General features: G+C 47.5%; 1 protein-coding gene and 1 long non-coding RNA gene across 4 annotated transcripts in view; both read left to right on the top strand.

Annotated features, from left to right (window-relative positions):
* The first annotated feature begins 6968 nt into the window (after window positions 1-6968).
* RASL11A (RAS like family 11 member A) lies at window positions 6969-9464 on the top strand. The gene is made up of 4 exons (XM_061434905.1): window positions 6969-7178; window positions 7550-7606; window positions 7717-7796; window positions 8761-9464. The coding sequence occupies exons 1-4, from the start codon at window positions 7070-7072 to the stop codon at window positions 9232-9234; spliced, it is 720 nt and encodes a 239-aa protein (XP_061290889.1). The 5' UTR covers window positions 6969-7069; the 3' UTR covers window positions 9235-9464.
* A 4987-nt stretch (window positions 9465-14451) lies between these two features.
* Window positions 14452-14677, top strand: part of LOC133258384 (uncharacterized) — a 45909-nt gene continuing 45683 nt past the window's right edge. For all 3 annotated transcript variants that reach the window (XR_009740000.1, XR_009739998.1, XR_009739999.1), the window contains exon 1: window positions 14452-14513. This is a non-coding gene — a long non-coding RNA (uncharacterized LOC133258384). The remainder of the gene's footprint in view (window positions 14514-14677) is intronic.

The raw sequence follows: 14677 nt of genomic DNA, 5'->3' as shown, positions 1-14677 counted from the left end.
TTGGATGAGAAAAGCACTGCCTTTTTTTTTTTTAAGTAGACATCTACTTTAGGTGGTTTTATTTTCCTGTGGACTTTATAAACTACAGGAAAATAACCTAAAGTAGATGTCTACTTGTTTTAAAAGGCAGTGCTTTTCTCATTCAAGAGCATTTATTGACTACAGTGACTGTTATAAACTACAGACTACAGTGTTTCTGAATTTTGAGGGCTAACCAACCACGTTGCTCAGGAGTAATGAGTTATTAAATATTTCATGTAATGTGGAAACATTAAGATACTTCAAACCTTTGTTCATTCTCCAGCAAGTCATGCTAACCTTGTTTTGTGTTGCTCCTGTAAAATGAGGATTGTCTGCAAGTCCAACAGATTGGACCAAAGGATTTTCTACAAGTCCTTTGTGCGCTTTGAGTGATTCCACGTTTAACTCACTAAATGAAGTGTAACTTGACTTGTCAAAAAGGAAATGGAGGATCATGGGACACAGTGCTGGAGGGCTGCTGAGGCTAGACCAGAGAAAGGGCTGCAGATGAGCCCGGCCACGCAGAGGGGAGGTCACCAGGAAATGGGAACTCCTCTGTCTGGTGTGCAGTACAGCAGTTTTATAAATTGCTGTCATTGGTGAGACTATGAATCTGCATCCTCAGGCACAGTACTGAATTTCAGATTCTTGATACTGATTGCTTTCCTAAAGGGTTGTACCAGTCTGTACTCTGTGAGTGAGTGAAAATGCTTGTCTTTTCACTCTCCCCAGTTGTTGCTAATTTGTTGCTGCTCTCAGTTGTGTCACTCTGTGACCCCATAGACTATAGCCCGCCAGGCTCCTCTGTCCACAGGGATTCTCCAGGCCAGAATACTGGACTGGGTTGCCATTTCCTTCTCCAGGGGATCTTCCTGACCCAGGAATCAAACCCAGGTCTCCAGCATTGCAGGAGTATTCTTTACTGTCTGAGCCACCAGGGAAGCGCATTATAATTTAGTCCTTGCTAATCTGGTGGAAGAAAATGTTGAATTACTGAATTGGGCTTTCGTTAGCTTCTGGGCCACTTAACCTGGTTTCCTTTTGCCTCCACTGCCATCTCTGCTGAACCTCCCTGTGTTTCTGACCTTTATTCTCACATTCAAAGCCCTGTATCATCTGGCCTCTACCTGCCTTTCTGACATCTTGTACCACTTCCAGCCAAAGTCAGATTCAGTAAGTTAGGAGATGGTTACTGTCACTTCCCCTACTTTACCCTGAAAGGAGGTTAAGCACCCTTAAGGAAGTTACAACCTAGGAGAAGAAGTCCAATCAGAAATCCTATTTAAATCAAGGCAAAATAAGGCTTCGAGAGGTGCATTGACACTACACTGCCCTTGTTTTCACCAATTATTCTTGCTTTCTCTTGTTTGCTTGACCCTTTCCACTACTGCTGCCTTCATTTCAGCTTATGGACTGCTGAGAGCCAGCAAATGAAACAAACAGCTTCTCCTGTGTCTCATTTCTTTTGTAGCTTCAACTCCCAGTCTCCCACTCAAATCTGGCTTCCACCTACACCACTCTAATGAAACTACTCCTAGAGGTCACCAAACACCCTGCTAATTAAATCTGGAGACTTTTCCAATTTGGCTTCATCTCCCTAGTATTTGTCAGGGCCAGGAAATTGTTTTCCTTTCAAAGGCTTCGGCCGTCATGCACGTGTGTATCTCCTGCATTGGCAGGTGGGTTCTTTCCCACGATGCCACCTGGGAAGGCCCTTCTGCCATCATCTTTTCACCAAATTCCCTGCCTGTCTAACTCCCTCGGCCACTTTATTTTGGATCTTCCTTGAGGTTCCACGTCTGTCCCTCCTAAGTTCTTTCTAGGAGCAGTGGTTCTTCAAGTATGGTGCCCCAGAGGCAGCATCCACGTCTAGGAACTTGTTTAAAATGCAAACCTACCCCAGAGCCACTGAGTCAGAAATTCTGCCAGTCAAGCCTGGCACTTGAAACAAGCTCCCTGGATGATTGAGAAGCATTCTCAAATGTGAGATCCGCTAGATTTATCTTTAGCCATCTCTAATAAACTTGAGACTCAATTTCAGAGCTCACTTTCTCTGAAGCTCTACATCTGTATTTCCAACTCTTGGGCATCTCTTGTTTAGTGCAACTATTTTACAGATGATCTTGGAAGGTTTTATTAGTGGAGAGATGAATTAAATTGAAATGCTTGAGCTTTGTGTGTGCTGATAAAAGTATGTGCCTGCCTTGAAATGCAGGTCCTTTAATTAGTAACCATCACAAAGTATGCATTTATAAATGAATCCCTTACTGTACAATTCCCTTTTTTCCACACATCCCAATGAGAATGAAGAAAAATATTCTAACTATAAAACTTTTCACCCTGTTCTTAATAAGAGCCACAATCGTGATTGAAGCTGTGTGGCTTCTTGGACTTTCTCTTCTGATCTAGCCAGGCATCACTGAAGGCCTTATGTTCGTGTTCAGCTGAAGCCAATCTGAAGGGTTGAATAAGCTACATCTCTGAAATTTCCTTCTAAATGTTTGGCAAAACAAAAAAACCTCAGTTTCATATCTCTTCTATATTCCCATTAGCGTAGATTTGCATTTTTTTTCTGTACTAGGATAGGAAAGATTCTAAAATATAAACAATTGCTAAAATTTAGCAATAGGCATCACTATAACAGGTTTATCTTATTTTTTTGAGCACAGGAGAATTTCAAGCTGAATTTGATTTGTTTGGGATATGAGTGTTTATAGCATATTCATCCCAGCCCTATTTAAAAGGGAAAAATTAGTATTGTTTGAGTGAGAAATCTTCATAGAATCTTAGGCAGATTGCTTGGTTATGAAAAGAGTGAGGCAGAAACTGCAGCTATTATGCTAAGATGGAGAATGTACAAAGGCATGAAAAACCATCCAAGACTCTACTGTGGGTCTTTTCAAACAGCAGGAGCCATGTGGTGAGGAGCCACGGATGGGCCATCTCTCAGAGTCCTGCATAAAAAAAGCATAGAGAATCCTCACAGAACTTTCTCAGCAAGAGTGCAGTTTATGGAAATCATTTGGTTTAGAAAAGGGATGCCATGGGGTACTCTTTGCTGTCTATCAAATGAGATGATGGCTTAGCTCAAGGGGAGATGTGATTGAGTGTCTGCTCCTGAGAAAGAACAAGAGTTCTGATTAATTTCTCACAGGAGATGAATAAGCAAACAGCTTGAAGATGCTTGACAGCAGAGATGTCGCCTGTCCTTTGCATACTGACAGCACTGGCACTTGCATGTACTAGGGGTCGCCTCCTCAGAGACAGGTCAGGGGTGTTCAGGAGCCCCCAGACGAAGCCACAGTATGGCCTTCACTACCATCCACAGTCTGCTCCCCAACATTTGGGGTCATTTTACTGTTCAATTGCTAAGTCGTGTCCAACTCTTTACGACCCCATGGACTGCAGCACTACAGGCTTCCCTGTTCTTCACTATGTCCCGGAGTTTGTTCACATTAATGTCCATTGAGTCCGTGATGCCATCCAGCCATCTCATCCTCTGTTGGCCCCTACTCTCCTTTTGCCACCAATCTTTCCCAGCATCAGGGTCTACTGCATCTGATCTGAGACTATGTGCCACACACGTCCTACCTTCCTGGTTTTGCTCATGCTGCTCTCCCAGCTAGATAAGACCTGTCTCTACCCTTGTGTTTCCATCTATCCAATATGCCCAGAGACCAGTCTTTTCTCCCTGTAGCTTTCCCTGATAACCTGACCCCCACCTCATATTTCTAACATAAGGTCAAGGTATGCAGCATTATAAACCAGCGTCTTGTGTACATTGCAAAGCGATCACCGCCAAAGCTACAGTTAACATACAGGTGGTCCCCTTCACTCTTTTCACCTCCCTTCCAACCTTCCCCTCCGGTAACCACCTGTCTTGCTCTCTGTATCCGTGAGTTTGTTTTTAAGTATAGCTGACTTATATTAAGTGCACAGCATAGTGTTTCAATACTTATAAAGATTATACTCCATTAAAAGTTATTCAAGGGACTTCCCTGGCTGTCCCATTGGTTAAGACCCTGTGCTTCCACTGCAGGGGGTGTAGGTTTGATCCCTGATCAGGGAACTAGATCCCACATGCCTCTCAGGGTGGCCAAAAAGTTAAAAAAAAATTTTTTTTTTACCCATTTCACAGGATTAAGATTAAGGGAGAATTAAGATAATTGAAAATTCTTTTGTAAACTCAAGAATAATATATAAATGATAATTGGATAATTATTTTAATTAACTTCACAAAGGGGATGTCTGTGAAGGCAGGTGAGAGTGTCTTACACATTATTGTCCTCTCAGTAAATGTTTGATAATAGAAAGCTGTTCTCTGTGTTCTGTACCAGCGCTTAGCAGCTTTGCTGAGAGTAGATTTTCAATCATTTGACTGCTGAACTGAAATAAAGTAGGGAGTGGGTAGAGAACAGAGCCTAATTTTTATACTGGGGAATTTAGGATACACAGGAAAGGTAGCTGACATTGAGTGATGGTGCTGGAAGAGATGTTCTTGAAGTCCAGGAGGATCCCTGGCAAAGTTTTGTCTAGGGCTGGAAATCAAACTCCTTCCTGTGGTTGGTGAAGGTTAATAGAGTCCGGAGCCTGCTATTTGCGTATTACCAAATCTACTCTTCACACTTCTAAACACCCACAGATCTGTATATTCATATCTGCGCCTACACACTTCTATTATCTTTTTAAAACCACTTCAGCATGCCTGTGATATGTTGCTTGCACAGCCATATTACATAACTCTGGATACAAAGAAATTCAAATGAAATAGAAGACAAGCACCTACAGTTTAGGCAAGGCTATTTATAATTCTACCGTTCAGGTACACACCTGCATTGAAAGGTCATGGGTGATCTTGTGTGTTTGCAAATGCAAAGAGCTTTCCAAGGAGAATGGAGGAGTAATGTTTCGAGCTCTCTGAGCAAAGGTGCAGTGTAAGTACAGACAGAACATAACGCCACCGGGCAGAGAACAGTTTTAGGGATCTTCCCTATGGGGTGACCTTAACCTACAATGATCGTATATACGTGAGAACGTAAGAAAGTCAGGTGAGGAGACACGCCCACGATTCAGCCAAGAAAGGGCTCTCTTGCCCCTTGTAAATACTACGTTTTAGCCTCAGGAGAGTGAGGGTGTGTGGACAGAGCCCATGACTGCTGCTCAGCACGCGTCCCCTCTTCCACCACTGGGCTCCTAGCATAGTAGTGGTGTGTGTCACCTCCAGGAGGAGCTGACTCGAGCTCGTCCTGGTCTTTTCTGCTGGGCATTGGAAACACTTGTTCCCAGCTTCTCAGTTCTGGCCACTGGGACGTAAGAGAGCCTGCTGGGTTCTGAGAGTTACTTTATTTCATAATAAAAAGAGACAGAGGGTTCCCTCCTTCCCTTCTGGCTTGGATGAGTACTTGATGTTTGGTGAAGCAGGAGCCATTCTGTGCTCAAGAAGCAGAGGCCAAGAGAAACCTGAAAGGCAGAAGCCCAGGTCCCTGTCACTGAACCTGGTGATTTCAAGGTGGTTCTGTAAGTCACCACCATCTCTGTGGGATTTTTCCCCGGTCAGGGAAGGAGGGTCTGGGCTTCACGTCTCTCCGGTCAGACTGAGGCTGCACAGAAAGGGACTGCTTGTGCAAAGCCAAAAGCCAGTTCAGCTGACATAAGGCGATCCCTCTCAGGGTGTTTCTTGGAACACTTTCTCCTGAGAGCAAGTTAATCTCAAAACCAGGGTTTGGGGAACGAGGTTACACATGTGACTTCTGTCTTCTCCAGTTTACACAGTGAAGACCCCATTCATTCAGAAAGTCAGTCAGTGAACTCACATTTATTAACAGCCTCCTAAGATACCACTATGTGCTGGGCATCCAAGACCAAGCTAGAGGCCCTGCATTCCAGGAGACAGACATGAAATAAACACTCTACTAGGCAGTAATGACAGCTGGGGGTCAGTGCTGCCAAGGGTGCCCTGAGAGTGCATCACTGGGTACAAGGCTGAGGATGACAGAGATCAGAGGAAGCGACCCCGGGGGAGGGGGAAGGAAACCAGTCCACTCCCAGATTCTTCAGGCAAGAAGCCAGGCGAGCAGGAGGGAGGGAGCCGAGGAGACCCCAGGAGACTGAGGCAAAAGAAATGAGGGAACTTGGCGATTAACCCATGTGGATGTGAGAGGGGTCAGAGTCAAGGCCTTTAAGGGCGAGAACTGAGAGCCAGGCTGTTTAGCCTGGCCACTGTGAGCTCAGAAACTCAAGACAGGCGCCCTTTTGCTTTTGTGTCCTCTTCCTCCCCCTTCCACGCCCACCCTAAACTCCACTTTACACCTAGAAGTAAGCACTTGTATAACGAAGCAAACGAGTGACTCAGGTCCTAGGACGGGATCTGATGGAGAATTAGTCCGGAGGCAGAGCTCTCAGTGGATGGGATGCTGATTAAGTGTCGCTAAAGAGTCAATTCAGCCGGCGTCAGCAGCCAGGCTGGGTCTGGAGGCTGAGCTGTGAACGACCGCTTCCCCAAGGGGCCTTCACAAATCTGGAGCGAGGTCACACTGACCGCGCCTCCCTTCCACTAACAGTCAGGGCACTTCTCCTTAATAATGCCGCCCCTCAGCATCTTTCAACGATACAAATGGCAACATTGGACAGGAGTTTATCCTTCCCATTGATGCGGAAACATCTGGCCGATCGCCTTTTTCCTCTTCCTTTCGTCCCCCAGCTCGTAACTCTGATCTCAGATTCACCCACTGGTCTAGTGACCCAGGGCTCGCCTCTGAGGGATGCAGGGGCCGCCCGGGCAATGCTGGCGCAGTGGAGGCGGGGTCTCCAGGGCCCGGGGGCTGGCGTGGAGCGTCAGGCAGCGACGCGGTGGTGACGGTCGCCCGGGCCCTCCGGCTCCGCCCCCTGCCCGCCGCTGCGGGAAGGGGCGGGAAGAGGAGGCGGCCGCAGCGCCCCCAGCGCGCCCAGCCCTTTAAAAGCCGCGGGCCTGGCCAGCCGCGCCGGCCGCCGCGGTCCCCGCGCACCAGTGTCCCCGCGCTCCGGAGTGCGCTCCGTGCGGCCGCCCACCATGTCCGGGCACTTTCTCCTCGCCCCCATCCCCGAGTCCTCCTCCGACTACCTCTTGCCCAAGGACATCAAACTGGCCGTGCTGGGCGCCGGCCGCGTGGGCAAGAGCGGTGAGTGCTCCGGGGACAAGGCGGGCTCTACGCGGAGCGGGGGAGGGCAGGGGAGACCCACTCGTGTCCGCGCGCTTGCTGGCCTGCCGCCTGCCCCGCTCACCTGGCTTCCCGCGGCTTCCCCCGGAGCATCCATGCCCGGGCCCTAGCCAGTGGGCACCTGTGTGGTGCCAGGTGCGGCCGTAGCACACCCACGGCCGCACCCGCCTCAAAACTTGCGGAGGCCACGGCCGCGCCCTGGGCTCTGCGGAGCCTTGAGGATGCGCGCGGTACCAGCGGCTCCGCGGCCGGTCACGCCCTCTTTCCTGAGCCGGTCGGCTTTGGCAGTCTCGTCCTAGTCCTGCAGCTGAATTTTCCTCTTTTCTTTTCAGCGATGATCGTGCGCTTCCTGACCAAGAGATTCATCGGCGATTATGAGCCGAATACAGGTTAGATTCCTCTCGCGCTGTTGGGGCTGCGTGCTCGGATATTTGTTTCTTTTTTTTTTTTTCTGATGAGAGTATGAGAATTTAAAACCCAAGTCTCCTTAATCCTCCAGGCAAGTTGTACTCGCGGCTTGTGTACGTGGAGGGAGACCAGGTCTCCCTGCAGATCCAGGACACCCCCGGGGGCATCCAGGTAAGGACTGAAGGGAGCCGGCGGCCCACGCGCTTTCGGACGCCGGAGCCAGGTTATGCACTGAGATGCAGGGGCCTTCCCAGGTGGCGCTAGTGGTAAAGAATCCGCCTGCCATGGCAGGAGATGGAGGGGGTGGGCCGTCCCAGGTAGGGCCCAGTCGTTGGAGTGTTAGAAACCGGCCACGATAGGAGGAGGGGACGGGGAGAGGAGGTCGTTAGAGGCCGCCCCCTCCTGTCAGCCACCTCGGAAACTGGGAGTCAGGCTTACCTTCTCTCTGCAGCAGCAGCCCGGGCATCACTGGTTACAGGGATCCCAGGAATTCTGTAAGAGCTCAGCCTTGGAGCCTGAACAAAACTATGGGGTGGGACTCCGGAGAGGGTCTTCTCTCCAGGAAGACCCCCGAAGCGCTCCCGTTTCTAGCTGTTTCTGCAGTACCTGCATTCAGATAACCCCTGGGCAAGCTGTCAGGAATGTAACTTGATTAACAAGTTACTAATTGCTCTCTGTTCTAGGGAGGGAAGATCTGAAAGAAGGAATTTGTTTCTGTAACATTCTCAAGAAGGACATGCTAAAAATATTTTTATGGGTTTGGGAATAGATATTTATCTTGGCTTATGCTCAAAGGTTTGTTTGTTCGAAGTTAGTTCCCTAAAAATTGCGCCATCCTGAGTTGAAAGTTCTCACTGAAGTCCTTCTTCAGTCAGTCCTCCAGGGCTCATCACAGACAACCTGCCAAGCTTAAAAGTGATGCATGGGTAACAGCTCAGAAATAACCCAGGCCGGGACCCTGCCTGAGAATCGGGTCTTTCCATGTTAAAAGCCTCCTGCAGAAGCCGGGTAGCATCTGAAAACTATATTTAGTGATTTCTCTTTCTAACGTTTTTTTCCAAGGGTGGCTTTGATATTCTCTTGGTGCCTTCCCACCGAGGCCTTCCTAGATCCGGGCTCTTTTCACTCTTTTCAGGTCCAGGACAGCCTCATGCAGGTGGGTGACCCCTTGTCCAAGTGCGTGCAGTGGGCAGAGGGCTTCCTGTTGGTCTATTCCATCACGGACTACGACAGCTACCTGGCCATCCGCCCCCTGCACCAGCACATCCGAAAGGTCCACCCTGACTCCAGAGCCCCCATCGTCATCGTGGGCAACAAGGGGGACCTGCTGCATGCCCGGCAGGTGCAGACCCGAGAGGGCGTCCAGCTGGCCAACGAGCTGGGCAGCCTATTCCTGGAAGTTTCCACCAGCGAGAACTACGAAGATGTGTGTGATGCGTTCCGGCATCTGTGCAGAGAAGTAAGCAAGCTACACAACCTGGGGTCAGAGAGGAGGAGAGCGTCCGTCGTCCCGCGGCCGCGCTCTCCCAACATGCAGGATCTCAAGAGGCGCTTCAAGCAGGCTCTGTCCTCCAAGGCCAAGGCCCCCTCTGCCCCCGCCCTGGGGTAGACACAGCACCACGGCTGCTTGACTCATCTCCTTTTAACCCATGCATTCGTGCTACTGAGAAGACTGCGGGGGGTGGGTCCCCCTTTTTAATCAGACACTCAGAGTTTATTTTTATACAGACTGTTGGTTTTCAAGTGTATATGTATTTCTGAAAATTCAAACGGTGATTGTCTAGAAGTTGTATAAAGATTGTTGTTTTTTTTTTAAATAAAAGGTTTTTAAAAAACTAACGGCTAGCCACTTTTCCATTAAAGGCAAATGGTAACCTTGCTCCTTGTTTTTAAATGTCTTTTTATAGAAATCATACTTGCACCAGAGCCCAGAACTGCTCTGAGCTTGCCCTGGGTCTGAACTCTGATTGGTGGCTTCCGCAGTGAGGGGTTGGTTTAGAAGGAATTTGTGGGAGAAACAAGAGTCTGTGGAGGAGGAATGGGATTTGGATAGCTGCAGGATGGCTCATCTGGGAAAGAACCTGCCTGCCAATGCAGGAGATGCAAAAGACTCGAGTTCAATTCCTGGATCAGGAAGATTCCCTGGAGAAGGAAATGGCATCCCACTCCAGTATTCTTGCGTAGAGAATCACATGGACAGAGGGGCCTGGAGGGCTGCAGTCCATGGGTTCGAAAAGAGTTGAACTTGACTGAGCCTGCGCTCCCACATGCATCTTTAATTAGGGCACTTTCCCCAGGCATGAAATTGACACCAGGTAGTTTTCTAGGGGAGAAGTTCCTTGCACATAGATGCTAAAAAATTATAACATGAATAACATTATCATTTATTGATTCAAATGGAAGTTTATCCTCTCCTTCATATTAGAGAAGCAATCTCCCTTTGAGTATTGCTATTGTCAGCAAGTGCACCCTCCCTGGAGTTGCTTGAAAATTCTCCACCCCTCTCTGTCTCCCTTACCCTCACCAGTGGGGCACTTGGTCTGTCTGTTCTCCTATTTTTCTCTAAAGCATCCCTTTGTCTTAATCTAGGCCTTTGCAGCTCTTGCCTGGATTGGCAGGCAAGCATGTGGACAAGACTCTGGTTTCTTGGCAGAATGGTTTCTTTCTTTGCACCCAAACTTACTAAAAGCAAACCTGATCATCTTATTTCTGTGATTGAAAAAACAGCTAGTTTTCCCCTATCTACTGGATAAAATATTAATGAGGCATAGAATCAGGATTATTTACCACCTCTCAAGATTCATTACTCCCTCCTCCCAAAACCCTTGCCCCCACTACACACACACACACACACACACACACACACACACACACAGAGCTGACAATTCATTCCAACAGAACACTCTGCCTTTCTCACTCTTCACCAGGTTCTTTCATGCCTCCCTGCCTTGGCACAAATTACTGCCTTGAATGTTTTGTCCTATTCTCCACCTAAAAGGTCTTTCAAGTCCCATGCTATATTCAACTCCCAGGGCGCTCTCTTGGAGTCTTCCTGTAGCATTTGTGTTATAACCCAACCTGCTTGAGGGCAGTCACGGCGTTTTATGACTTTGCACTCCAGTGCTGCTAGCCCAGTGCTTTCATATAGGCTGGCGGGGGGCGTGGGGTTGCAGTAAATATTTGATGAATGAATGAGTGACGACATTATTTCTGGTGCCCAGGACAATCAAGGCAGATGATGATGAAACAACTTGTCACTTCTGCAGAATGAGGGCAGGAGGTTCAGAGTAGTTGAAGGTTCTTTATTAGCGGTGGCAGGAAATATTGCTGACGATGGTAGAACTCCTGAAACGTTTGGCAGAATGTTGAAAACTTGGGTGGCTGAGGACAGGACAGTCTATGCACATTCGTAAGGTTTGCCTTACCTCCAAAGTGTCATCATCAGTCTGGGGGGGCCACCTCCATCCTCACGAGGGAGGAGGAACTAAGCATCCTTGGTCCTTCTTCACCCCTCCCATCATCACTCTGTCTTGAAATTCCTGGCTCTTTCTCTATCCACTAATCATCCTCCTTCTGGTCAGGCTTCGACTTTAATTCTGCCCTTAAACTGCAGAATGATTTAATTAACATGCCTATCAGTGAGGTTCTGGAGGACTGGACAGGGTCCAAATGGCTAAGTGGTACATCCTGCAAACATTCTGTAATTGACATGCGACCTACGAAAAAAGCAAACTTGAAAGATGGGAAGATAAATCAATTAGAACAGAAGAAAATAAATTTGTTTTGCTCGTATTGAGATGAAGAGCACCACAGAAGTTCTGGAGTTTATTAATATCCTTTTCAAGAAAATGGATTAAAGTAAATAGCCATGGAAGGCGGCACTGAACAAAAGAGCAAGTAGGAGAGACCAGATGACTGTTTAGTCAAAAATGTGGGGCTTGAGTAGCTTTTTTCCCTTGTATGTGTTGTAATTTTAACTGCTCATGATGCAAAGTTACCAATTAAAATTTACAATGTGAAGATACTTTGTGTGGTTAATAGTTTATCCTTACCATTCGATCTGTCTCCAAAAGGAGACTTGGAAAGACTTGGCTGAAATTTGTCTCAAGCTACTTTGAAAGATGTGATCTAGGGGGAAAATCCCCAATGATTTTCAAACACCATTAAGTTAGCCAGGGCTCAAGGTGAGTGAACGGATGAAAGTGATGACTGGGTTGTGAGAGCAGACATTTCAGCAGAGTAGAAATTTGCCGGTCCCAAATGAAACGTAGTCATCTCCTGTTTGAATGAGATGCCTCCACCCCAGTAGAAAATCAGGTGCCTCCACCCCAGTAGAAAATCAGCTTTCTCAGGACTGGACGGGTCATCATCATTGAATTCAGCCCCACAGCACCTATGAGGGTCTCCCGTGCATAACAGCACCGCCCCCCCAAAAGATATTTTGGGCACCCTCCATCAAACTGTCAGACGTGGCTCTTCTCCTGGTGAATTGGAAAGAAAATGTTCTCCAGAGCAGGTCTGCTGCTAAGTCACTTCAGTCGTGTCCAACTCTGTGCGACCCCATAGACGGCAGCCCACCAGGCTCTCCCGTCCCCGGGATTCTCCAGGCAAGAACACTGGAGTGGGTTGCCATTTCCTTCCAGAGCAGGTCTACTTGGACAAAATAGGTATCATCCCTTTAAAAAAAAGTTTTACTTTTTTTAATTGAAGTATAGTGGATTTACATTGTGTGCTAAGGCTCTTCGGTTGTGTCTGACTCTGTGCAATCCTATGGACTGTAGCCTGCCAGCCTCTTCCGTCCATGGGATTCTCCAGGCAAGAAAACTGGAGTGGGTCGCCATACCCTCCTCCAGGGCATCTTCCTGAGCAAGGAACTGAACCCAGGGCTCCTGCGTTGCAGGCAGATTCTTTACTATCTGAGCCACTAGGGAAGTGTTGTGTTGATTTTTGCTGTACAACAAAGTTATTCTGTTACACACATACATACATTCTTTTTCATGTTCTTTTCCACTATGGTTTATCACAGGATTTATTTTTTTTTAAGATTTCTTTTGATGTGGACCATTTTTAAAGTCTTTTATTGACTTTGTTACAATATTGCTTCTGTTTTTTTGTAGTTTGCTGTTTTGGTCCAGAGGGTGAGGCATGTGGGATCTTTGATCCCTGATTAGGGATCGAACCTGAGGCCCCGGCACTGAAAGACCAAGTCTTACCCACTGGGCCACCAGGGAAGTCCCATTATCACAAGATACTGAATATACAGTAGGACCTTGTTGTTTATCTACCCTATATATTGGGTTGGGCAAAAAGTTCATTCAAAAATTCAACTGGCTCCAGTTTTCTTGCCTAGAGAATTCAGTGGACAGAGCAGCCTGGTGGGCTAAAGTCCATGGGGTCACAAAGAGTCGCACACGACTGAGTGACTAACACTTTCATCTTCTATGAGCATCATTTCATGTTCCATGAAGATTAATGCGTAAAGTTGTAAAAACACTTGCTACCATTTCTTACCAGCACTCTCTATTTACATTAGAAGAACGGTGGTAAAAACAGCAGAGATTACTTTGCCTGGGAACACTCACATGGATTTTTAACTCCGGAAAAGTTGGGAAGATTCAGGAGCTCCTGCCAAAGAACAGTTACCAAGCTGCTTAAGGAGGCCGCACAGGTGGGCTCCTGAGTGAGACCAACTTCACACCCTGCCTTGTCGTCAATCCCCTGTGAACTTGGGCAAAGTGAAAAAAAGAAGAGTTTCCTTATCTTAAAATGAAGCTAACACTACCCGTCAAGCAGAATTGTTGTCAGAGTCTGACACACACGAGGTACTCAGTTGTGGTTGTTGTTGTGTTGTTGTTGTTTTAATTTTTAAAAAACATTTATTTTATTTATTTATTTGACCATGTGGCATGCAGGACCTTTGTTGCATCCTGCCTGATCTTCCATGGCAGCAGTGCTTGGACTCTCTCGAGCTGTGGTCCTCAGGCTCAAGTGTTGTGCAGGCTTGGTTGCTCTGTGGCAGGTGGAATCTTAGTTTCCAGACTGGAGATTGAACCTGCATCTTCTGCATTGCAAGATGGATTCTTTTTCTTTTTAAATTTTAATTAATTCAATTTTTCAATTGAAGGATAATTGCTTTACAGAATTTTGTTGCTTTCTGTCAAACCTTCAAAAAGGAGGGGATATATGTATACCTATGGCTGATTCATGTTGAGGTTTGCAAGATGGATTCTTAACCAGGGGACCACCAGTGAAGTTCCCTGTCACTACTAATATTTTGAAGTTGTTTTAGGAAAGGGCATACTTGAACACTCTACAAGGTATAAGTAGTTGCTTTGAATGATGTGATTTTTCCCACTTCACATCTGGGAAAAAGAAGGTTTGCTGAGGGGCAGTTATTCAATCAATAATAATACCTAACAATTCTTGATCTTTTACCATATGCTAGCACCTTAATTTTCTCCACAATCCTCTGGGTACCGTTACGATCATTCCCATCTTTCAGATGAGGAAACTGAGGCTCAGAGAAGTCACACAGTGGCCTCAGTTCATTTAAGCCAGGAACCAGGAAGCCTGGCTCCAGGAAGAAGAAAGAATTTCGGAGGCTGCTTCCCTGGCCTTCCGTAGGGCCTGCCATCACCTCTGAGGGAATCCCTGGGACCCTGTTGCTAGTATTTGAGCCCTGGAGGAGGAATCTGCGTTTTCACGAGCACCCTGAAGTCCTGAGGCTGTCTCCTGTTTGAAAGCTCTGAATAAGATCCCAGTCCGGACTCCTGGACTCCACCCCAGGCTTCCTGTTTAACCAGGGAAGTCAGACTTGTAGGGGGGAAGGCAGGGGTGTCACACGAGCAAGGGGCCTGGACTGGCCTGGTGCTGTGGCTGGTGAGGCAGGTGAGGCTGGTGCTGCATCCAGGTGGCTGGGCTGCCCTTCCCTGAGAGCTCCTGCCTTTGAAGGCTATGGGGGTGGGGGTGGGGGTTCGGGCCGTGGGTGGGAGCTGGGGTGATGGGCATGGCCAACATGTGCAGGCCCCAGGGCTGTGTGTTCTCCCCAGACT

This window comes from Bos javanicus, chromosome 12 (genome assembly GCF_032452875.1).
Source record: "Bos javanicus breed banteng chromosome 12, ARS-OSU_banteng_1.0, whole genome shotgun sequence".
NCBI classification, from domain to species: Eukaryota; Metazoa; Chordata; class Mammalia; order Artiodactyla; family Bovidae; genus Bos; species Bos javanicus.
Note: the sequence above shows the minus strand (reverse complement) of the source record. Positions and strands in the feature narration are given on the sequence as shown.